The sequence below is a fragment of the Protopterus annectens genome, chromosome 1.part2, assembly GCF_019279795.1.
Source record: "Protopterus annectens isolate FY-2018-M chromosome 1.part2, PAN1.0, whole genome shotgun sequence".
NCBI lineage: Eukaryota > Metazoa > Chordata > Ceratodontiformes > Protopteridae > Protopterus > Protopterus annectens.
Window position 1 is genome coordinate 592,429,499 of NC_056727.1, and position 25,720 is coordinate 592,455,218.

The 25,720-nt window shown below is 42.9% G+C and overlaps 1 protein-coding gene across 1 annotated transcript in view; it reads left to right on the top strand.

The window, feature by feature from the left end:
• The window catches only part of MIA3 (MIA SH3 domain ER export factor 3), a 1,691,550-nt gene that overhangs the window by 1,113,542 nt on the left and 552,288 nt on the right, over positions 1-25,720 (top strand). Inside the window, exon 13 of the mRNA XM_044060179.1 lies at positions 23,160-23,315. Within this exon, the coding sequence (XP_043916114.1) occupies positions 23,160-23,315 (156 nt within the window). The remainder of the gene's footprint in view (positions 1-23,159; positions 23,316-25,720) is intronic.

Consider the following 25,720-nt stretch of genomic DNA (forward strand, 5'->3'; position numbering starts at 1 on the left):
ATCGAGGCCTTCAAACACTTTCTGCATCAAGGCCACCTGCTAATAAGGACAGACAATACCACAGTTATGTGGTACATAAACAAACAAGGAGGTACCCATTCCTACCCTCTTTGCAGGCTGGCAATGAATCTTTGGAAACTTTCCCTAAAACTCAACATAGAGCTGCAGTCCCAGTTTGTGCCAGGAAAAGACAATATACTGACAGCCTAAGCAGAAATATCATGGATCCACACGAATGGATGCTGCACCCAGACATCTTCCTTCAGATAACACAATCATGGGGGAGGCCGGACATAGATCTTTTTGCCTCCCACCACAACCATCAGCTGAAGAAATTCTGCTCAAGGACATGCCACCCACAAGCATGGAAAGTGGACGCCCTCTTTTTCAGCTGGAATGCTCTAACAGTGTATGCATTTCCTCCTCTTCCATTAATGACCAAGGTCTTACTGAAGATCAGGACAAAGCAGCCAAAAGTGATTCTGATAGCTCCGGACTGGCCAAGACAACACTGGTACCCACTGTTAAGGAGCTTGTCACGCACAAAACCGTGGCCTCTACCACAATGGACACTTCTTCTGACACAGCACAATTACAAAACTCTGCACTCCAGCCTGAAAACCTTGCAGCTGACAGCCTGGAGAATACCTTGACTACTCACCAGGATGAGTTATCTAAGAGAGTGAACGATATCATCATGGAAGCTCGCCGGCCTTCCACAAGAAAGGCATACTCAGCAAAATGGAAGAGATTTCGCACTTGGAACACCACAAAGGGCCTGGATGCGACAGTGATGAACATGGCACATATCCTGGAATACTTGGCAGAAATGCTCCACAATGGCCTTTCTTACTCTTCCATAAAAATTCATGCTTCAGCAATTTCAGCAGAATACAATACTGATTCACCTGTTTTCTCTCATCCTCTCCTAAGGCAGTTTCTAAGAGGAATTAAAAACATCAATCCTCCAAGGAAACCACCAGTACCAACTTGGGACCTTAATTTCATGTTGGAAAAATTAACTCTACCTCCCTTTGAACCAGCAGCATCTTCAGAACTACAATTCCTGTCTTGGAAGACTGCCTTCCTTCTGGCCATAACCTCAGCAAGAAGAGTATCTGAATTACAGGCCCTCATGGCAGTTCAACCATTCCTTATTTTTCATCAGGACAGAGTTTCATTGAGAACCAATCCTTCATTCATGCCAAAGGTGGTATCCAGGGTCTCATTGAATCAAGCTATTCACCTGCCTACCTTCTTCCCAAATCCACAGAATAAAGGAGAGAAACTTCTGCATACTTTGGACATCCACAGGCAGTTGCGATACAACTTGGACAGAACCAGAACTTACAGAAAAACTGACCAACTCTTTGTAGCATATGCTGCTGGTGTACAAGGAAAAGCAATCTCTCTAAACAGACAATTTAAAAATGGATAGGAAATTGCATTCGGTTCTGCTACTCCTTTCATGGAAAAGATGTGCCATCTAACATTAGGCCTCATTCCACCAGAGCAACAGCCACCTCCACAGCCTTCTTAAGAGGGGTGGCTACCAAGGACATTTTAGAAGCTGCTACATGGACCTCCGTGCATACATTCTCCAAGCATTACAACTTACCCTTATATTCCAGATCCAGAGCAGGCTTTGCTACGGCAGTCCTGCAGGGCATTTTAGCTACACCATCCTTTTCTTAGATCCTACCACCCCCAGCTTGGCTATGGTATTCTGCCCATATGTAAGGACTGCAGATGCATCCTTGAAGGACATAGTACAGTTTTGTACCTACCATAAATGTAGATGTCCGATAGGTATGCATCTGCAGTCAAGGTTACCCTCCCTCCTTCCCCTCTGTGGTATTTCTAGGGTTCTTCTCCCCCTTACAGCTAGCTGGGGTTATCTATTATGGTGTATTTGTTTTATATTACTGTGCATGTTTGAAATTTTATGCATTTCTCCAAATTTAGCCTTCCTTAGAGGGCACCTGGCATCTGGGGCAAGAAAAACTGAGGAAAATGGCGTCGGCTGACGCTTTTATACCCCAGGCGCTCTGACGTCGGAGAAAGGGCGACATCAGCCGACGCCGGGCCCAGACTTTGGAATCCGGCCGACCGAATGGCTGCCTGAGGCAGGACAACCCATATGTAAGGACTGCAGATGCATACCTATCGGACATCTACATTTATGGAAGGTACAAAACTGTACTTTCAGATGACTGATAACCACAGCTAGTTTTAAGTGCAACAGGACAAATTTCTCCCAAGAAGATGACCACTTGTCATGACATCACAACTAACTAATATACAGTTTTTATGATCATCTAGAACTGTAGGCACTGTTTTGTGTACAGATATAACTTTTCCAGGTTTTGCAGACATGCAGTCTCCTCAGTAATATTCTTAGTGAGTTTCCTTCCATATCTAAAACTTCTAACTCTGAAAGCTGACATAGTTCAACAGGAAATAATGCAAATGTATTTTTCTGAAGGTAAATTTCTTTCAGGTTTACCATCTTGCTAATCTCTTTTGGTAGACTTCTGAGTTTGTTCCCAGAAAGTCCCAGCAACTCCAGAGGAACAAGCTTTTTGCAAAATTAAGCTGGAAGCTCCTGAAGATTGTGTAGGGCACTAATGACATATATTGAGTTGCTGCATCCTACTGGATTATTACTTAAATCTAATGTGCTACAGTTGTCAACTCCCCAGGCTCCTCACATAAAGAGTCTCTGCAGTTGTCATTCAGGTACAGCACCTTTAGATTCCTCATAAGTTTTATTTCTTCAGGAATGTTGTATATTGCATTTTTTTTCCATCTGTAATTCTTTCCAGCATAATTGTATCGTAGTACACCCCTGGTGCATGTCAGTCAATCGAGCATAATTTGAATATGACATCATGGACATTTGAAATGTCAATCGCACAGGCCATGCCCACTTCTGCTCAGTCTGGCTAGGGGTAGTACTACAAAACAGTTATGCCAACTATTATTACTAACATCAAACTGTCACACTGTACTGTATATGAATAAGAGGAAATATTTTTTCTGATTTCCCTTGACATCAGTACCTTTCAAAGGGGCATTCATAGATTCAGTATTAATGAAGGCCTTTCCATCTCGGGTCACATGAGTAGAGATCTAGTTAGTTCTGTCATAATTTTCTTAACAGCAAGTTATAACAACAGGATAGCACTTGAGAGCACAGGGTTGCTTGTGTTCTTATATGCTCCTGATCCCTCAGGAAAGACAATGTATGAGGAAGACACAGTGATACTTAAGAAACATTTTGAACCAGTTTACAGAATAACTATCAATGCTGATTTCATGTTTCAAATTAAATAAAGAAGTAATTCATTTGATTTGCAGACAACATTATCAAATCAATGACATTGTCACCACCTTCCAACATGCAAATTTTGACTACAGGTTCTTTAGTAACTTAGGTAGCTCATTTTAAGTCAAAGGCAACTGGTCTGTGAAAGAACAGCTTCATATCAACCTAAAAGAAGTGAAGGCATTATAGGTTGTCTTTTTTCAGAAAAGTTTTTAATCAAGACACTTGCAAGTAAATGCATACAACTATATAGTAATGTGGCATATAAACAAGCAAGGGAAAAACAAATGTTTTCAGTTGTACAACGAGGCAATTCAAAATTGAGAACATTGTGCATCATCTGTATTTGTCATCAACCCATTTCCAGGTACACAACATTACCTGGCAAATGCATATATTTATGCATTTTGCTAACTGGGGTAGAACACTGATCCCACTGGACCAATTTCAATCTTAGCTCAGAATGTTAATAAACATCAAGTGAAAAAAAATTATTTATGCAATAAGAGAGCATATTAAAACAAAGGTATAGTTAATATACAATAGAAAAAAAATATTTAAGAAGGTAGTCGACAGAATCCACTGTGTACACTGTTTACATCAGTTAGGGTAGCAACATACTAGGAGTTAGAGAAGAGATGCTATAGTGAAAATGATAGGCATTATGTGTCCGCGATTAGGAAGACTATTTTATGTGACCTGAATTAGGGCATTTACAAGTAGCTTGTACTGTGAAGTGTTCTTTTAAGTTGTACTCGGAGTAGTAGTTAGAGAGGTGTATGAGATTTGAGGGAAGATCTGTACAGAGCTTGGTTACATCCAGGGGTACCATAGAAGGAGAGTAGTTAGAGCACTGCAGCCTGGTTTTAGATACTTGCAAGCAAGAGCCTGAGTGTCTAGGAGATCTAAAGATGTTATTCGTGTTTCACTGTTGCAGTCTTCACACTTGGTGTTATCTGCCTGCAGGTAGTCCTCAGTCGGCCCAAATACCAGAGTCTTGGGATTTCTGCGTCGGATGCTGTCGCCTCTTCCATGACGTCAGGTCGTCAGGGGTATAAAACATGCAGCCGACACCATTACATCAGCTTTTCTTGCCATGTAGGAGCCCGAAGCAGTTCGCAAGTGCCAGTTGGCCGCAACCTGAAATTTTCATTTTTTCGAGTTTCAAGCCTGAAGTCTTCTAAAGCTAAGTACCCTGTTGGGGATCCTTTTTTCTTGCTCTAACCAATGTCAGAAAAAGTTAACAACTGTCTTGCCTGTAGAATGCAAATACCTCACAGAGATTTTCATTCTTACTACGTCACCTGTTTAGGCCCAGCCCACAACATCCCTTGCTGTTGGTTTTGTGCCTTATTTAATGCCCGAACTATTCATCATAGGGCTGTCTTTGTTGCTAAATTCTTTCACTCTCATTCTCCTTATTCCGAAATGGCTTTGATAAGCCATCCGAAAAAATGTAAGGGTAAAGACATAGACCGCATAGATCCAAAACCGCCGACGATGCTTCTGTTAAGCTAGTTGCCAGTCTGCCGGTACTCAGTGAGGTGCCTTCGCAGCCCCTGATACCAGAGTCTACAGATTCGCAGGCCTCTGCTGAGACCCATTTGGAGTCCGGTATGCCACGAGATGCTTCTTCGACTGTGGAACCTGCGGTTGTCTCTGCCTTGGATGGGTCTAGAGCCACTGTGCAGGCACCAGCTTCTGAGGGTGTAATTCGACCTTCCGATGTTCGTATTAAACTGACTTCGGTTTTGACTAAAACTACTGAGTTTCTCAGGCCCAGAGTTCGCACTACGCCTAAAAAGCTGACGACCAAAGCGCATGCTCCAGCTCCCATGCCACAGAAATAAATGCTTAAAATGGCCGAAGACCTTATTACTCTAAATAAGAGACCGCTAAAAGACAATATATGGAATTTCTTTCTGATTCTACAGACCATGAGTCCGATGACTTGGATCCCTCTGATTACCAGGACATATCCTTATCTACCTATGAGGATTCTGATGCAGAGGATTCCATTACCTTTGCCTCTCCTCCAGAAGATTTCTCTTTTGGTGAAACCTTGCATACTTTAAGAGACCATTTCCATTGGGAATGCCAAGACTATCCTCAGTCCAAAAAGAGACTCCAAGAATTTTTAGACTTGCCCCAGCACAGGCCTCTAGCTATCCCCCCCGTCTTGGATATTGTGGATGATGTCTTCGTGGAATCCAGTCTTACTCCTGACACCTTACCACCAGTTCCTAAAAATACTGAAAGGTACTACAGAGTACCTGACTCTCTCAAATTTCTCTTTAAGAATCCTACTGCGGATCCAGAGACCATTTCCCAGGGACCTAAAGGCATAAAGGCTACTACAGCCAAAAACCCTACCCCTTCACACAGATTATGGAGCTTTAGACAGATGGGGTAAGAAGGTATATACCTCTGCAACTCTTGCCATCAGGGCTTTGAATTCCCAGATGTTCATCATGTTACACCGCTGCAGTCATTACACTTGTGTTATCCTCGGCCTGAGTTCCAAAGTCTTGATCCGGCGTTGGTTGTTGTCGCCTCTTCCCTGACGTCAGTGCGGCAGGGGTATACAAGATGCAGCCGACGCCATTTTCTTCAGTCTGTCTTGCCGCGCGGTGCCCGAAGCAAAAGCAGTTCGCAAGTGCCGGTCGGCCAACTCCTGAGATATTCATCCCGAATCCAGAACCAAAGTCTTCTACAAAGCTAAGTACCCCATTGGGAAAACTTTTTCTTGCCTCAGACCGATGTCAGTAAAAGTTAATAACTGTATTTCTTGTGGGAAGCAAATACCTCATAAGGATTTCCATTCTTATTGTATTCCATCGCTAGGCCCAGACCACGACGTCACTGGTTGTTGGTTTTGTGCTAGGTTTAACAAGCGCACTATTAAACGTCGGTTTGATTTTGCCCGACATTACTTTGGAAGAAAATGCAATTACACCATGCCGTCGGAACGTCCGACGACCGGAATTCATAAAAAGCGCAAAGACAAGAACATGCTTCTGAGGCCTAAAACTGACGATGAAGCCTCTTCTAGGACAGTCACCGGTTCTCCGGTCTTCAGCGAGGCGCCTTCTCAGCCCCTGACGACCGCTTCTGCCGAACTGCAGGCTGCCTCCGACTCTCATGTGGAGATGGCTGGGCCTTCGGACGCACAAGTTTTTCAGACTACCGAAACTGCCCCTACAGAGGGATCCAGAGTAGCTGAACAACCTGCAGAGGGTGTCTTCAGACCTACTCAGTTAACCATTAAACCCTCTGCTAAGTCTAAGCCTCCTTTAAAGACAAAGAAACAAATACAGCATTCTCCTGGACAGGCCTCCATGCCTAAGAAACAAATGCTCCAAATGGCCGAAGACCTAATCACTCTGATCAGGGGGTCCCATCCCTCTCCTGATAAAAGGCCTAGACAGGATGCAGACTGATTCATCCAACCAGGTGTCCATTTCCTCAGATTCATCCTCAGACCTAGGATATTCTTTCCCCCCTTATGAGGACTTTGATGCTTGAGGAATCAATTCCATCAGCTTCTCTGCCTGAGGATTACTCCTTTGGGGAAACCTTACATACCATGAGGGAGCATTTCCACTGGGAAGGCCAGGATTACTCAGAATCCAAGAAAAGGCTCAGAGACTTCCTTTTATTACCTCAACACAGACCCCTTGCTATTCCACCAGTGTTCGATATTGTGGATGATGTGTATACTGAATCCAGCTTAAATCCTGATTCCTTACCTCCAGCCCCAGTTAAACCTGACAGATACTACAGAGTCCCTGACTCTCACAAATTTCTGTATAAAAGCCCTGTTGCTGACCCTGAAACTATTTCTCAGGGACCCAAAGGAGTTAAGGCCTCATCAGCAAAGAATCCGGTTCCCTCTGACAGAGATTCCAGAGCATTAGACAGATGGGGAAAGAAAGTTTATACGTCTGCAACTTTAGCAATGAGAACCTTAAATTGCCAGATGTTCTTCATCTCACATTGCTGCAGTCCTTACACTTGGGTATAGCGCTGTCCTCGGTCGGCCCGAATACCAAAGTATATGGCTGACGCCGGTCATGGCGCATTAAACTGACGCCAGGACGTCAGGGTATAAATGCGCATGACCGACGTCATATCCTCAGTCTTTTTTGCCGCGTGGTCCGATGCAGAAGCAAATTTGCGAGTGCAGGTTGGCGTCCTGAGATTTTCCGAAACCGGAGTTTCAGACCGAATCAAAGTTGGCTAAGTACCCGTGGGGAATATTTTGGTTTTTCTTGCCTCAGTATTTTACCGGATGTCAGAAAAAGTAAATAACTGTATTTCTTGGGAAACAGATACCACATAGGGACTACCACAACTTGTGTATACCGTGTTTAGGGCCTGAGCACGACGTTGTTGGGTGTTCCTCTTGCGCTAGATTTAACAAACGCACCATAAAGAGGAGATTAGACTGCCAGGTTAGTCTTGAAGCGGTGCAATTACAAAATGCCGCCGGATGCTCCGGCCCGCTACCTCAAGAAGCGCAAGGACAAAACACCTAGACCTAGGTTAGAGGCACCAGCCGACCGGACGCCGGTTCTTTAGAGGGCACGGTTGTGCCAGAGGCCCAAACAGAAGTTTCCTAGAGTCCCAGGGGGAAACTTTGTTGTTACAGGATGTGTCTTCACAGGAGGTAGGCCAGGCTGAAGGGGCTTCTCAGGTAGCTGTTCTCCCCTCTCTGCCTAAGGTGGTTAGGCCTTCCCCTACTGTTACAAAGGCTTCTTCCAAGAGTAGGCCAGGTTCAGCTGTAGCAGGTGCTCCTCCTAGTACTTCAGGCCCTGTGCCCAAGAGACATATGCTTAAGATGGCTGAAGATTTAATTACTCTGATTAGGGGTTCTATGCCCCCTCCTGACAAAAGGCCTAGGGTGGATCCTGAATTTGGGAATTTTGAACAGGATTCTGATATTTCTGAGTCTTGGCTGAGGATTTACAGGAGTTTTCTCATTATTCTGATTCTGATGTGGATGACTCCACCCCTTCTGCTTCTCCTCCTGAGGATTTCTCATTCTCAGAGACTCTCCACGCCATGAGGGAACATTTTAAATGGGAAGGTCAGGATTTCTCTGATTCCAGGAAAAGACTAAGGGAATTTTTGTTTTTACCTCAGCATAGGCCTTTAGCTATACCACCTGTTCTTTCTGTGGTGGAAGATGTTTTTGCAGAGGCTTCCCTTAACCCTGATTCTTTACCTCCGCTCCTGTTAAACCGGACAGATACTATAGGGTGCCTGAAGCTCACAAGTATCTTTTAAAAGCCCTAGGGCAGATCCAGAGACAGTTACTCAGGGGCCTAAAGGGGTTAAGGCTTCTGTGGCTAAAAATCCAGTGCCTCAGGACAAAGAGGCAAGAGCTTTAGACAGATGGGGTAAGAAAGTGTATACTTCCTCAACTTTAGCTATGAGGGCTTTAAATTGTCAATTCCACATGCTGAGATATCAAATCTATCTCCTTTCACAGTTAAAGTCTAAGGTAGATGCTCTGGCAGAAGGTATTGAATGTAAGGAGTTACAAGATCTGGTACATGTGTCTGAACAGGTGGGTAAGCATTCCTTACAATGTGGTTTTGATGCTGTACAGGCCTCTTCCAGGGTGGCTGCCACTGGTACTGTCCTTCGCAGGCACGCCTGGTTACGGGATCAGAATTTAGCTGAACATGTTAAGTCAAGGATCTTGGATGCCCCTTTACAATCTGATGTATTGTTTGGTTCGCCTGTTGAAGCAGTTTTAAAGAAAATGGAGGACAAAGCTAAATCTATGCACACTGTTAAAGATTTTTTACAGGTTCAACCACCAAAGTTTAGCAGAAACTGGCCAAGCAAGGCGTGGACATACCCTTCTTATGATTCCCAGTCTAGGGGTAGGTCTAGGCGTGCTAGGGGCAGAGCTCAGGGTTCCTTTAGATCCAGGACAGGGGCTCACCTGCACAGTCTTCAGGGAGGGCAGGGGTCAGCCCTTTCAGACAGACCCAATGACCTACCTTTTCAACTGCCAGAACCTTCACGTCTCGCAGCACCTTTAGGAGGAAGACTGACACTTTTCAAAGAGAACTGGAGTTTAATTACCCAAGACAGATGGGTATTGGATATCATTCACCACGGTTACAGATTTTATTTCCATACCTTACCACCGTTCAAGGGCATGCCAGATATTCCCCAACACAAATTGGAAGCTCACAGACAAATATCCATATTGACACAGATAGGGGCCATACAACCGTGCCTATGGCAGAAAGGGGCCTAGGATTTTACTCGCCTATTCCTAGTACCAAAAAGGGGAACACGTGGAGACCAATTCTGGATTTGTCTATCCTCAACACCTTTCTGGACATCCCCAAGTTCAAGATGCTGACATTGCAACAGCTTTTACCACTCCTGGGCAAGGATCACTGGATGGTAACTTTGGATCTCCAAGAGGCTTACCTTCATGTCCCTATCACTCTAAGCTGCAGGAAGTATCTGCGTTTTCGAGCTGGAGATTCACACTATCAATTCTCTGCATTGCCCTTTGGCTTATCCACTGCACCCAGAGTATTCACAAAGGTCCTGGCTCCAGTGATAGCTTTTTTCAGACGGAAAGGAATACAGATTTACCCTTATTTGGACGATTGCCTGATTCTGGCTCAGGGCAAGGACGAACTTCTACAGCATTTAAAGTATGTGATAACAGTGCTAAGATGCCTAGGGTATTCTGTGAACGAAACAAAGTCCAGTCTAGTACCCTCTCAGGACATGTGCTTTCTGGGTGTGAGACTGAATACAGCAGCCCAGATGACCTTCTTGACCCCGGACAAACAAAAGAATCTTTCCCTTTACTTCCAACAACTATCACATCAGTCCGGGCTGACTGCAAGGACAGTCCTTCAAGCCTTAGGGTTCATGGCATCTTGTATTCTGGTGCTTCCCAATGCCAAACTGCATATGAGGAAGCTACAATGGTATCTCAAGAATCTATGGACACAGCACTGCCACGATCTGGACACTGTCATTCCAATAATACCTTGCATCCAAAAGGAATTCTTGTGGTGGGCTCAGCAATGTCACCTAAACAAGGGACTTTCTGTGACCCGGCCGGAGGCAAGTCAGATTCTAACAACAGATGCCTCAGACAAAGCTTGGGGGGCTCATCTCAATGGAAAATGGATACAGGACAAGTGGCCTGCCAGACTACAACATCTACATATCAACCTAAAGGAGATGTTAGCAGTCCAGTTTGCATTAACAGCTTTCAAGGAATTACTTCTTCCAGGACAGGTGTTGATTCTAACAGACAACACAACCGTCATGTGGTACATCAACAAGCAAGGGGGTACACATTCTTACCCTCTATGCAGACAAGCAATGATTCTATGGGAAACTGCTCTCAGTCTACAACTGGATCTTCAGGCAAGGTTTCTGCCGGGGTGCAGAACTCCTTAGCAGATGTGTTAAGCAGGCAAATCATGGATCCCCACGAGTGGAAACTGGATCCTCAGGTATTTCAGCAAGTAACAGTGTCATGGGGAACACCAGACATAGATCTGTTCGCTTCTCCTCTAAACCACCAGCTGCCAAAGTTTTGCACAAAAGGATACACCAGGCAGCTTGGAAAGCGGATGCTCTTTCTTTCAGTTGGAAAAATCTTCATGTATACGCCTTTCCACCACTTCCTCTACTTCTAAGGGTTCTGCTAAAGGTAAGCCAGGACAAACCAAGAATGATCCTGATAGCTCCAGATTGGCCCCGACAGCATTGGTACCCACTACTGAGAAATCTAATAAGGAAACCACCGTGGCCCCTGCCTTTGATTCCTCAACTGTTATCTCAAAAGGACGGTCATTTACTCAATGTCAAGCTTCACTCTCTTCATCTCACAGCATGGCATATCCTGTTTTAGCTAATAGCAGGGCTCAACTTCCTCAACAAGTTTTGAATGTGATTATGGAAGCTAGGAGACCTAGTACAAGGAAAGTGTATGCGGACAAGTGGAAGAGATTTTTGCTTTGGAGTGCAGCAAAGGGTGTGGATGTTTCTGAGCCTGACTTAAGTGTGGCTCTTCTATATCTTACTGAGTTATTGGACAAGGGTTTGTCCTTCTCTTCCATTAAAATTCATGCTGCAGCAATTTCAGCTCACTATGACTGTGATCCACCTTTGTTTTCTCATTCTTTGTTCAAGCAATTTCTCAGAGGGGCAAAGAACATAAGACCTCCACGAAGAGCTCCTACTCCACCTTGGGACCTCAATTATGTGTTGGAAAAGCTCACTCTGCCACCTTTTGAGCCTGCAGCTACGGCTGAGTTAAAATATTTGTCATGGAAGACTGCTTTTTTGTTGGCCATTACCTCTGCAAGAAGGGTTTCTGAATTGCAGGCCCTTATGGCTGTTGAGCCTTTCTTGATCTTCCATAAGGATAGGGTATCCTTACGCACTAACCCTTCCTTTATGCCTAAGGTGGTCTCAAGTGTGTCCTTAAACCAGTCTATTCATTTACCTACCTTTTATGCAGACCCCCAAAACAGGGGGGAAAAGATCTTGCATACTTTGGACGTGCACAGACAGTTACGCTACTACTTAGATAGGACTAAGGGTTTCAGGCAGTCGCAACAGTTGTTTGTTTCTTTTGCTTTAGGTACTCAGGGCAAGCCTGTGTCAAAGCAAACTCTTTCTAAATGGATTGGGTTTTGCATTTCTTTTTGTTATTCTCAGCATGGCAAACAGATCCCAACAGGGATCAGACCTCATTCCACTAGGGCTACAGCCACTTCTACAGCCTTTCTAAGGGGAGTGTCAACTAAGGACATTTTGGAGGCAGCTACTTGGAGTTCAGTACATACTTTCTCTAAGCACTACCACCTTCCCCTCTACTCTAAATCTAGGGCTGGGTTTGCCACTGCTATTCTACAGGGCATTTTGACAGCTCCTGCTTCTATTTGATTTGCCATCCTCCCTTACCTCTGCTTTGGGAATCTACCCAAGTGTAAGGACTGCAGCAATGTGAGATGAAGAACATAGTACAGTTTTGTACCTACCATAAATGTAGATGTTCGAAGATCCACATTGCTGCAGTCCAATTTACTCTCCCTCCGTCCCCTCTGTGTTTAGGGGTGGTTGTGTGGTTAGGTTACTACTTTATTAGATAATTGTTAGAAGTTGTACATAGTTTGGGTGTGGGGGTGTTTAGTGTTTGGTAATTTTTTGATTTTACCCTGTTTAGGGTCTTCTGACATCTGGGGCAAGAAAAGACTGAGGATATGATGTCGGTCATGCGCATTTATACCCTGACGTCCTGGCGTCAGTTTAATGCGCCATGACCGGCGTCAGCCATATACTTTGGTATTCGGGCCGACCGAGGACAGCGCTATACCCAAGTGTAAGGACTGCAGCAATGTGGATCTTCGAACATCTACATTTATGGTAGGTACAAAACTGTACTTTTCACATGCTTAAATACCAGCAATTTTTAATGTCTCAGTTGAAACAAAAAATGCTTCCGGATTCAGATCCTCCTAATGTTAAAGAAATGCAGGATTTATTGCATGCTGCTGAACAAGTGGGAAAACATAATTTGCAATGTGGTTTTGATGCTTTAGAGGCCTCCTGTAGAGCAGCAGTTACAAGCTCTGTCATTAGAAGACATGCTTGGTTAAAAGAACATACGTTACCAGATCATGTTAAAGCAAAATTATTGGATGCACCTTTACAGCAGGATGTGTTATTTGGAGTTGAGGCAGAAGAGGTATTAAAGAAAATGGAGGATAAGGCAAAATCAATGCAAACAGTGAAGGATTTCTTACAGGTTCAGCCTCCTCGATTTTAGCAGAAATCGGCCAACAAAGAATTGGTCCTTTCCAGTTAGACAGACCTCAGAGAGGCAGATACAGATGTCCAAGAGGTAGAGGTCAACCACAAGGTCCTTACAGGCCTCAACAATGGGGAGCATCTGCCCAGAAAGAAGGGGAAGACAGGCCGCAACCATATAAAAAGCAGCTCCAATGACTTCCCACTACAGCTGCCAAACAGCTCTCTCTTGGCAGCCCCCTTGGGAGGAAAACTGGCACTTTTCTATCACAATTGGCATATGATCACCAAAGGAAAATGAGTTCTCAATATTGTATCTCAAGGTTACAGGTTCCACTTTCACACTCTGCCAAGGTTAAAAGGAATGCCAAATCTGCCACCAAATCAATGGGCAGAGGCTCAAAAACAAATTACAACACTCATGGACATGAGAGCTATTCAAAAGGTACCATTACAGGGACATGGATTTTACGAAAGACAAAGCCTGGAGGCCCATTCTGTATCTTTCTTCTGTAAACACTTACCTGGATGTTCCGAAATTCAAAATGTTGACATTACAGCAGCTTCTTCACATGCTGGGCAAGCAAGCTTGGCTCGTCACCTTGGACCTCAAGGAGGCATACCTGCATGTCCCTATCAGACAAAACTGCAGAAGATACCTCAGAGTCATAGCTGGTTCAATGCACTATCAATTCTCTGCACTGCCCTTTGGCTTATCTACTGCGCCCAGGGTCTTCACAAAGTGCCTGGCACCAATAATTGCATTTTGCAGACAGAAAGGAATACAAGTTTACCCGTACCTGGACGACTGCCTGATTCAAGCAGAGAGCAAGAACATCCTACTAAACCATCTGGCGTTTGTAAAAAAAGTTAAGTTGCCTGGGGTACACAGTAAACGAAAAGAAATCAAAACTTGTGCCCTCACAAGAGATAATATTCCTGGGTGCCAGCTTGAACACAACGGCCCAGATGGCTTATCTCACGCCAGACAAGCAAGGACAACTGACTCAATACTTACAATTAATGACAACAAAGACCCAACTCCCTGCAAGAACAATTCTGCAGGTCTTGGGCGACATGGCAGCTTGCATACTACTAATTCCATATGCCAGGCTGCATATGAGGAAACTACAATGGTACCTAAAGAGTGTATGGTCTCAACACTGTCAAAGTTTGGAAACAGTTATACCACTAATTCCTTGCCTTCAACAAGAGTTTCGATGGTGGGCTCAAGCTTGTCACCTGAACAAGGGACAGCCTTTTGCTCAACCCACAGCCAGGCAAACACTGACAACAGATGCATCGGATTATGCCTGGGGAGCACACATGGCAGGAAAATGTATTCAGGGCAAGTGGCCCGCAGAACAAAGACATCTTCACATCAATCAAAAAGAGAAGTTAGCAGTACAAAATGCCCTTATAGCTTTCAAGGACCTGCTGCATCCAGGACAACTGCTACTAAAGACAGACAACACCAAAGTTATGTGGTACATAAACAAGCAAGGGGGCACTCACTCCTACCACCTCTGCAGACAAGCCATGACCTTGTGGAACACAGCTATAAACTATCAAGTTCATCTGAAAGCACAATTCCTTACAGGAGAGAAAAACACACTGGCAGACTACTTAAGCAGAAACATCATGGATCCCTACGAATGGGAATTGAATCCACATATATTCAGAATGATAACACAGAAATGGTCGAGCCCGGACATAGATCTGTTTGCATCCACAGTGAACTGCCAGCTACAGAAATTCTGCACAAGGAGTTACCATCCACAAGCATGGAAAATGGATGCCCTCTCATTCACCTGGTAAAATTTACAAGTATACACTTTCCCACCACTACCTCTCCTTCCAAAGGTACTCATAAAAGCCAGGCAAGAAGAGCCAAAGATGATCCTGATTGCATCAGACTGGCCACGTCAGCACTGGTACCCAATCTTAAAAAACTTAGCACAAGGACCACCCTGGATTTTGCCTCAAATCCCACATCTGCTGTCTCGACACAACAATCAGATACTCCACAGCCAGCTAAAGACCTTAAACCTAGCTGCATGGAAGATTCCTTAGTCAAGCAAGCAATGCCTCTCTCTAAAGCAATTATGGATGTCATACTGGAGGCCAGAAGGCCGAGTACAAGAAAAGCCTACTCGGATAAATGGAAGAGATTCTGTGCATGGAACCAGACTCACGGCCTTGACCCTCTTGTCCCAAACATTCCTCAGATACTACAATATTTGACTGAGATGTTGGACAAAGGCCTCTCCTTTTCATCCATCAAGATACACGCCTCAGCCATCTCTGCTCATTACAACACAGATCCTCCAATTTTCTCTACTCCTTTGTTAAAACAGTACCTCAGAGGGGCTAAAAACATAAGACCGCCCCGTAGAGCACCTACTCCTACTTGGGACCTCAGCTTTGTTCTGGAAAAATTAACTTTACCTCCTTTTGAGCCAGCTAACACAGCAGAGTTAAAATATATCTCTTGGAAAACTGCTCTGCTCCTGGCAATAACATCAGCACGAAGAGTTTCAGAATTACAGGCGCTAATGGCAGTGGAACCTTTCCTCATGTTCCACCAGGACAGGATGTCTTTAAGAACTAACCCTACATTTATGCCAAAGGTGGTATCAAGTGCGTCTCTAAACCAAACTATTCACTTGCCACCTTTTTATCCAAAACCACAGAGTAAAGGGGAGAGACTACTGCATTCCTTGGACATTCACAGGCAGATACGCTTCTACTTGGACAAAACCAAAGCTGTCAGAAAATCTGAACAATTATTGGTAGCATATGCTGCAGGAGCACAGGGAAAAGCCATTTCAAAACAAACTATTTCAAAATGGATAGGACATTGTATACGTTTCTGCTATACACACATTGAAAACCTGTACCTAGCAGCATTAGATCTCACTCCACCAGAGCAACAGCCACTTCAACTGCCTACCTCAGAGGAGTACCTACCAAGGATATTTTGGAAGCAGCAACATGGAGTTCTGTGCATACCTTCACCAAGCATTACCATCTGCCTCTATATTCTAAATCCAGAGCTGGCTTCGCCTCTGCAGTGCTGCAGGGCCTTATAGTCACCCCTAATGCCTTATAGAACCAGCCGCCCTTCCTCAGCTTTGTGATTCTTCCCAAGTGTAATGACTGCAGCAGTGTAACATGATGAACATAGTACAGTTTTGTACTTACCATAAATGTAGATGTTCAAGTGTATACACTGCTGCAGTCCAGGTTACCCTCCCTCCTTCCCCTCTTACTTGCTGGTACATCCCTAGGTCTTCTACCCTTTACTACCTATGGGTAGTATTTGCTGGTAGCTGAAAGTTGTTTGCTTTTCTTATGTATGTTTTTATTAGCAATTTGAATTGCTTACCTATTTGGGGGCACCTGACATTTGGGGCAAGAAAAATTGAAAAAAATGGCGTCGGATGCATCTTATATACCCCTGCCACACTGACGTCAGGGAAGAGGCGACAGCAGCCAACGCCGGACCAAGACTTTGGAACTCAGGCCGACTGGGGAACTGCCTGACGGCAGGATAACCCGAGTGTAATGACTGCAGCAGTGTGTACACTCAAACATCTACATTTATGGTAGGTACAAAACTGTACTTTTTCACATATTGAAGTACCAGCAACATATTATGGAGCTAATTAAACAAAAAATGCTGTTACTTCCTGATTGTGCAGAAAATAAAGATTTATAAGAGTTAATGCATTCTGCAAACCAAATTAATAAACATACTTTGCAGTGTGGGTTTGATGCCTTAAAAGCATCTTGCAGGGCTGCTGTCACTTGGTCTGTACTGAGAAAGCACACTTGGCTGAAGGAACAAATCTTGCCAGACCATGTCAAAGCAAAATTACTAGATGCTCCATTAAATCAAGATTGTTTGCTTGGCACAAAAGCAGAAGAAGTTCTTAAAAAGATTGAGAAAAAAGCTAAATCTATGCAAACTGTTAAAGATTTCTTGCAGGTGTAACCACCTAGATTCAGTAGGCATTGACCTTCTAAAAATTGGTCCTTTCCAGCCCCTAACAGGCCTTCTCAGTCCAAACCCAGAGGAAACAGACCACCAAGACTACAGTCTCAGGGTATGCAGAGATCTAAACAATGGAGTGCTCCTACCTCAAAAACAGGGAGTGGTAAGCCACCCCCCTATGGAAAAAGTTCACATTGACTTTTCAGTCATTCTTCCCAGACATGCCCGAGTACTCGCACCCCTAGGAGAAAAATTTGCCCTTCATGCAAAAAACTGGATGTCCATTACTCAGGACTGATGGGTTCTAAACATTGTGTCCCAGGGATACAGATTATTCTTCTACTCTGTGCTCCTTCTAAACCAGTGGGCAGAGGCTCAAAAGCAAGTATGTTCCCTTCTCAATATCAGAGCTATTCAACCTGTTCCAGTAGAACAAATGAGACGGGGTTTTTACTCCAGACTATTCCTGGTGCCCAGAAAAGAGGACTGTTGGTGCCCTATCCTGGATTTTTCTACGCCTTTATGGTGGTCCCAAAATTCAGAATGCTTGTACTGCAGCAGCTCCTTCCTATGTTAGCCAAGGGTGCCTGGTTAGTCACCCTAGACTTAAAAGAAGCTTATCTACACATTCCCATAAGGGAGTCTTGCAGGAAATATTTACGTTTCAAGGCAGGCTCTGTGCACTATCAGTTCTCTGCACTTCCCTTTGGCTTATCTGCTGCGCCCAGAGCATTCACAAAGTGCCTGGCTCCAGCCATTGCATTCTGCAAGCAGAGAAGTATTCAAATTTACCCATATTTGGACGATTGCCTGATTCAGGCCGACAGTCAGGAATTGCTACTTCAGCACCTGGCATTTGTAAAGAGACTCCTAACTTCTCTGGGGTACACCATCAACGAAAATAAATCACAGCTGGTGCCCAGTCAAAAGATTGTATTCCTGGGAGCAAGCTTGAACACAACTTCCCAGATGGCATTCCTCATTTCAGAAAAACAGGTCTATTTGACAAACTACTTCAAACTAATGGCCACCAAATCCCAGCTATCTGCAAGGCAAATACTGAAAGCCCTAGGGTTTATGGCCTCATGCAGTCTGTTAATTCCATATGCAAGACTGCATATGAGGAAACTTCAATGGTACTTAAAAAATCTCTGGTGCCAACATTCTCAGGACCCGGAAACAGTGATTCCTATCATACCTTGTCTAAGGGCAGAGTTCCTGTGGTGGGCAGAGGCATGCAACCACAACAGGGGACTTCTTTTCACTCAAACCCCTGCCGCCCATACGCTGACAACAGACGCATCAGGCTATGCATGGGGGACTCACATGGCAGGCATATGCATTCATGGCAAGTCCCCCTGCATATCAAACAAAAAGAGATGCTAGCTGTACAGAATGCTCTGACAGCTTTTAAGTACCTTATCCTTCCAGGACAGCTTCTGATAGAGACAGACAACACCACAGTCATGTGGTGCATAAACAAGCAGGGGGGAACACATTCATACCCATTCTGCAGGTTAGCCATGGCCCTGTGGAACACAGCCTTGAGCAACCAAGTGCACCTGCAAGCTCAATTCCTGCCAGGCAAACAAAATTCACTGGCAGAAGACTTGAGCAGAAATTTACTAGACCCACACGATTGGAAACTGGAAACCAACTCCTTCAAACTTCTGATCCAGAGGTGGGTGACACCAGAGGTGGACCTCTTTGCCTCCTCCCAAAACCATCAATTGAGCAAATTTTGCACCAGAAATCCTCACAGCAGAGTGAGGAAGGTGGATGCCCTATCCTTTTCATGGAAAAGCGTCTCAATTTATGCCTTTCGTCCTCTGCCCCTCCTCTCAAAAGTACTACTCAAGATCAAACAGGACAGGCCAAGGGCAATCCTTATTGCCCCAGACTGGCCATGCCAGCACTGGTGTACCCACTCCTCTGCAGTCTGACAGCAGTGCCTCCTTGGCACCTACATCAGACCCCCTCCCTGGAGTCTGTCTCAAGTACAGGACACAGCCGTGCTCACCTTACCTCAAATCCTGGATTACCTAGCAGAACTGCGCCACAGAGGGCTATCCTTCTCATCTATTAAGATTCATGCCTCTGCCATCTCAGCTCATAATACTGAGCCTCCTCTCTTCTGTCACCCTCTCATCAAACAGTTCCTAAGAGGAGCCAACAATTTAAGGCCCCCCAAGAGAGCTCCCACCCCAGCCTGGGACCTTAACTTTGTACTGGAGAAGCCCACGCTTCCCCTTTTGAACCTGCTGTTTCAGCAGATTAAAATTCCTCTCTTGGAAAACAGCCTTACTTGTAGCCATCACTTCAGCAAGAAGAGTGTCTGAGTTACATGCACTAATGGCTGTGGAATCCTTCGTTATTTTGCACGCTGACAAGTTTCCCTCAGGATTAATCCATCATTTATGCCAAAGGTGATATCCAGTGTGGCTTTAAACCAATCCATTCATTTGCCAACCTTTTTTTCTAATCTTCAGAATAAAGGGGAAAGGATCCTGCACTCCTTGGATGTGCACAGACAACTTAGGTTCTACCTTGACAGGACAAAACCTTTCAGAAAATTTGGCCAGCTGCTAGTCAGCTTTGCTACAGGGGCAGAGGGCAAGGCCATTTCAAAGCAAACCATTTCCAAATGGATAGCACACTGCATCCATTTCTGCTACAAACACCATGGAAAACTTACCCCACAGAGGATCAGAACTCATTCCACTAGGGCTACCTCCACCTCTACAGCATTTCTCAGGGAAGTCCCTACCAGGACATCTTGGAAGCTGCAACCGGGAGTTCAGTACACACCTTCACCAAGCTTTACCACTTGCCTGTCTTTTCTAAATCCAGAGCTGGATGTGCTACAGCAGTCTTTCAAAGCCTGCTAGCCAGCCCTAACGCTTCTTGACTGCCACCACCCTTCCTCAGCTTTGTGAATCAACCCAAGTGTGATGACTGCAACAATGAAATGCGAAGAACATAGAGTTGTGTACACTTACCATAAATGTAGATGTTCGAGTGTATTCACTTTTGCAGTCCTGGTTTCCCTCCCTCCAGCCTCTTGGTCCTTTCTGTACTATTACCTATCTTGTTTTTTTGGCCATATTTTATGGCAGGGGTATTTACTTTTTACTGGAGGGGTTCCACACCATGTAATAGCTTCCTATTTTGGGGGCTTCTGACATTTGGGGCAAGAAAAACTGATGTAATGGCGTCGGCTGCTTGTTTTATACCCCTGATGACCTGATGTCATGGAAGAGACAACAGTATCTGACGCAGAAATCCCAAGACTTTGGCAATCGAGTCAACTGAGTGCTACCTGCAGGCAGATAACCCCAAGTGTGATGACTGCAACAGTGAATACACTCGAACATCTACATTTATGGTAAGTGTACACAACTGTACTTTATATGACTGATGCTGTCTTAGTAAGCAAGAGGAAAGAGAAGGACAGGAGTTTATTTTCAGGAGCTGGAAAAATTGGGAGGGACTGAATCGTTGCAAAACCAGCAGCCACTTTGCTCTGGCTAGTGTAAGTCAGTGGTGTACATATTGGGGAACAGATATGAAGTGGCAGGTGAACTTGGACATTGTTTGGTGGTGGCTTTGTTTCTTTTGTAGGTGGTTCGTACAAGAGGTAGGCAGTACTCAAGTTGTGCTTGAAGAATTCTTTTGCCAGTAGCATTTCTTATTGGATGAGAGAGGAAGGAGGAGAATTTATTGGCCCAAGAGAGTAGTTTATCTTTTTCCAGGTGTTTTCAAGATGATGGTGGAAGTTAAATGAGGGATCAAACCAGACTCCTAAGTATCTTAAGATGTTAAGCTGCCCAATGGGATTATTAATGTAGTCAAGAATAAGAAGTGAATTGAATTTCTTTTGCCTTTTGGTAGAGGTTCTGAAGAGCATAGTTTAGCTTTTGAGGCGTTATGTAATAGCTTTTTGCTATTGAGCAAGTTAGTGAGGAAGAGGAAATCATTTTGCAGATCCTATTGAATTGCATGGGTTGTGTGGTTAGAGCAGAAGATAACCATGTCATCAGTGGATAATAAGATTGGAAGTTTGGGAAAGTCGAGAGTAAGCTTTCTTTGTAAAAATGTAGAAAAAGGACATCAGTATGAAGCTTTGATGGACTCCTTTAAATTTGGGAGTGATGGCTGATGTACTTGTTAAAATTTAGTAAGAAATGTTGGTTGGTTAGATAGGTAATTTTGGAATTAGGGAATAGCATCAGGGCTAATCCCAATGTCTGTGAGGTGGTTAAATAGGATTTAGTGGTCAACCAGGTCAGAAGTTCTGGTTAAGTCTGTAAGTATGACTGCAGCAAGGAGGCCTTTGTCCATAGCTAAAAGGGTGTGATCAGTGAAGGTCCAAAGTGCAGTGGAAGTGCTGTGACCGGATCAAAAATTACGTTGCTTGGAATAGCAAAGGCAGTATTGACTACTGACTTGTGTATTGTGAGAGTTCAAGCTGTCTTGCAGCCAGATCAACAGGATTAATATAACAAAAACAGACCACAGTAAGTGTGTGTGTTAGACCTATTTTACTCCTTAGCTTTCAGGAATAATAATTGTAATAAAATATCAAGCAGTATGCCGTAAAAATGAGAGAGTAAAGGCAAGGGTACTTAAACATTTCCCAGGGTCACATAATACTTAAAAATATGTTTAGACTTTTAGAATTTTAGGTTGGTTGCCGTAAAATAATACAAAAGTCGTGTGTGTGTGTGTGTGTGTTGGGGGATGTATGTGCCTCTTTAAAAATGGTTTTAGCAGAGTCAAACACACTTCAGGCAAAGTTGCACATCAGGTCTTGGTCCTTAAAGAAGTAGATGCAAGAGTTGCTTCACCAAGGGAAAGTGCACCGATGTAGGATAGCCACTTTTCCCAACAAGTTTACTCATAGCAGCAAGAGGTTATGTAACCTCTGACCTACTGGATCGAGGGAATCTGTAAAGTGGTTCTGTTTACTGTAATAAGAAAAGAGAAAAGCAAGGGAATCACTGTTGCTCATGAATAGAATTGGACCATGCAATTTTTCAAAACATTGCACAAATGTGAAGTCTTCGAGAAATGTGTGTACTGATTTGGCAAGTTCTTACTTTACACAACACTCAGAAAACCACTATCCTACTGATACCTCTACACTGTCATTAATGTTTTGTGTACTTCATTTTTTAACAAGTTTTGTATTCCTCCATTTCTTTTCTATTTTAAATGTGTGGAAAATCAGCTTATCTCTGCAACTTGTTCATAAACCTTGCATGACCCAAAAAAGATGAAACTTTTTTTTTTTTGTTATTCAGGAAAACTTTTACTGTTGGCCCCTGTTTACACTTGCATTACCTGCCCTTTTGTCACTGACTTTTAATTTGTCTCATAGTTACAACTACTTCTACATGAAAAAAGGGGGTGTATACATTGGTACCTTGAACAGCTTTTCATTAGTCATTAGAAGTGACCACTTCAGGTCTGCCCTGGAAAGTCCATAAGTCTAGTGGGTTCTGCCTAAACTCATATAAACATAAATTTCATTTACTTAAATCAGCAGTGTCCTAGGTAGTGTCATTCTTCAGAAAAAGAGGTTGCAAAAATACTAGTAAGGAAGGAGGAGCATTTTTGTCACATAGTGTGATATGGCTATGCAGAAAGCTTCCCCAACAAGAATGTGCATGCATGCATAATATTTCAAATACAGGCAATAATGCTCTTCTGGTCTTCCAGTGTCCCAAAAACAGTTATTCTCATAGCTGATGTCCAGATTGTTCTTAAAAATATGGGTTTAATAGAGTAAGAATTCAGGAATAATTGGATTAGACAAATTAGTTTAATGAATAGAAGACTGTACAGTGTTTTACTGGTGTATCATCATATCCTGTAGGCAAAGAAGTTCGCAGATTGGTTTACGGTAGCAGTAAATGAGTCAACATTTGCTTTTGGCGTAATAATGTTCTTGAGAATGATTTAATTTGCTTATTTTACTTCTAGTTCCTCAAGAAATACACTGGATGTAATTTTCATTAGATAATTATTAATATGGTATTTTGTTTTCTCCAGCTGTTGAGGGAAGCAGAAGGTTGGAGTGAGAGGCACAGTGAATTCACTGAACAAATTCGACTTGCTCAGAAAGCACAGAAGGACTTGGAAGAGTCACTGGCTTACAAAGAAAATGAAATTGAGGTATTTTTAATAAAGACTGTCTCAGCTTTAATACACAACACTGATTTTTTAGAAATGAAGTAACTTGGAAAACTTTTAAGAACTTTTAATACATGCAAAATGTGCCCATGACAGTACCTGTCATGTAATCATCAGTTGATGATAAAGGGTAAGGTTTGTCACTAGATGTCTCTTTGGGTTATCTGTTACCTCCCTGTCTACACTGTCAGGTAGCATGTGTCAACATGTATGTTTGAAGTGAGATACAATTGAAAGAATTAAAGTATTTGATCATTGCAGAGTGCTGTCTTTTAACCCGGAATTTACCATTGTGCTGTATGGTTTATGCATAGATTTTCGTCATGTAATTTATGTATGTCAACATTAACAGTGATCTGACATTGAAGTAAACTGGTGAATAGAGAAATACTTAAAGACTGATTACACCAAAGAATCTTTGAGGCAGTCTTCATTCTTGGGTAGTCTATGATTATAACATATATCCCATATACTGAACTTGGATGACTGTAAAGTCAGTTTGGAGTTATGTTTGGATCTTTTGGTCACTGCACGGTCAAAGGAAAAATACTATAAAACTCACCTGTACCCCCATAATAGGGAAGCAAACCCCCTCCCCAAATATATATGTATATAGATATAATATGGACATATATGTCTGTGTGGGTGTGGGTGTGTGTGTGTGTGTATATATATATATATATATATATATATATATATATATATATATATATATATATATATATATATATATATATATATATATATATACACTTCTTGTCTGGACAGCAGTTATGAAAGGAGAAATTCCCCATACAATTGAACAGCAATGTCAAACAAGCACTGATTTTGCATGGCTTAACTATTTAACCTTATATCTTGACCAGATAATATTCAGGCACTTAGAACCTGACTAAGTGATCCATGGTCACTTGTAAAGAAACCGGTTTTGGACCATTTGTAATCAAGGCTTTATGAGCAAGGCTTTATGAGCAACAGGACCTTAGTTTATCAGAAAGCTGAAGGAAGTGACAGCTTTATATATACTTGAAAGCTTTCAAACTCCTTATCTTTTTAACACCTTTATCGAATTATCACTTGTGACAACGGCAAATTTACATTTATGTAAAACTGTTTTAACAAGTTCACGTTTGCAAATGTTGTACTTCACATATATTGCTATACATCATATAACTTAAGCAACATTTAATAAATTATTCAATTCCTGCCCTTTTTTAAACAAGAAGCATCTTTATTAAACCATCACTTGTGACATAGGCAATCTTACATTTATATAAATGGAAAAAAAAAACACACACGGACACAATCCTAGTTGCAAGCAATTTATATCACATACTGAAACACTCCAGTTGCCAACATCATATGCCATGTATAATATAGCCAGTCATTTTCAGTCAAACATTACTTAGCTCATTTAAGTCCTGCCTTCTTTTAAACCTCATTCTTCCCCTGTATGTATTGTTCCCACAATTCCCATTTTTCCTATGTAGTTTGCTCCTGCCCTTTTCTAAAGATCTCAATTCCAGTTTTTATGTCTGTTAACTATATTCACTACTTCTGGTATAATTGGTTTAGATTTTAACTTCCATTTTCAAGTAATTGCTTTTTTGGCAGCCAACATAATTAGACACAGCAAAGCCTTACCATGTCTCGGCAGTTCTAATTCTGTATCATAACTCAGAAAAATCATCTCCCTTATCACACCAATCTGACCACCCGTTATGTCTGACAGTGCATCCTGCAGGGCATCCTTAAAGTCCGCCAGCACACCACACCCCCAGAAAATATGTTCTCAGTTCCCTTTTTCTTCCCCATCACACCTCCAACATTTGCTGACAACCTGAGGAAAAATTCTCTAGAGTCTACTTCGGGTATAAAAATATAAATATTTCCAAGCAAAAATCCTAAATTTTCTAGATTTTGTTCCATATTTGTGAGACATACATATATCTTCCCATTCTTTCTTTGTGAATTGCTTGTCATGTCTCTCGTCCTAATACTTTCTAACCTCCTCTGATTGATTTTTATAGTTATCATGCAATAGTTTATATGCTCTACTAATTATTCCTTTTTTAATGACTTGCATTCTATATTCTACTAAAAGCTGTTCCATTGTTGGTCTTTCATGTAGGACCCTCCCTATTTATTTCTATTTGCCTATACGCTGATATCAATCATTAGTAGGGAAGGCAATCTGTAACCTGCAGTCCAAATAAATTATTGGCATCTTCCCATTCTGTCATCTTTCCCTCTCTAGTTATTTGCTCCCAATACCCTTGGTTCTTTGTTTTCTCCAATAAATTTCAGCCCCCTATTGTCTGTATCCCTAATTTTAGTCATCCCTATTGGCAGAATCTCCTTTCTCCATTCCCATGTTGGCTTAGTTC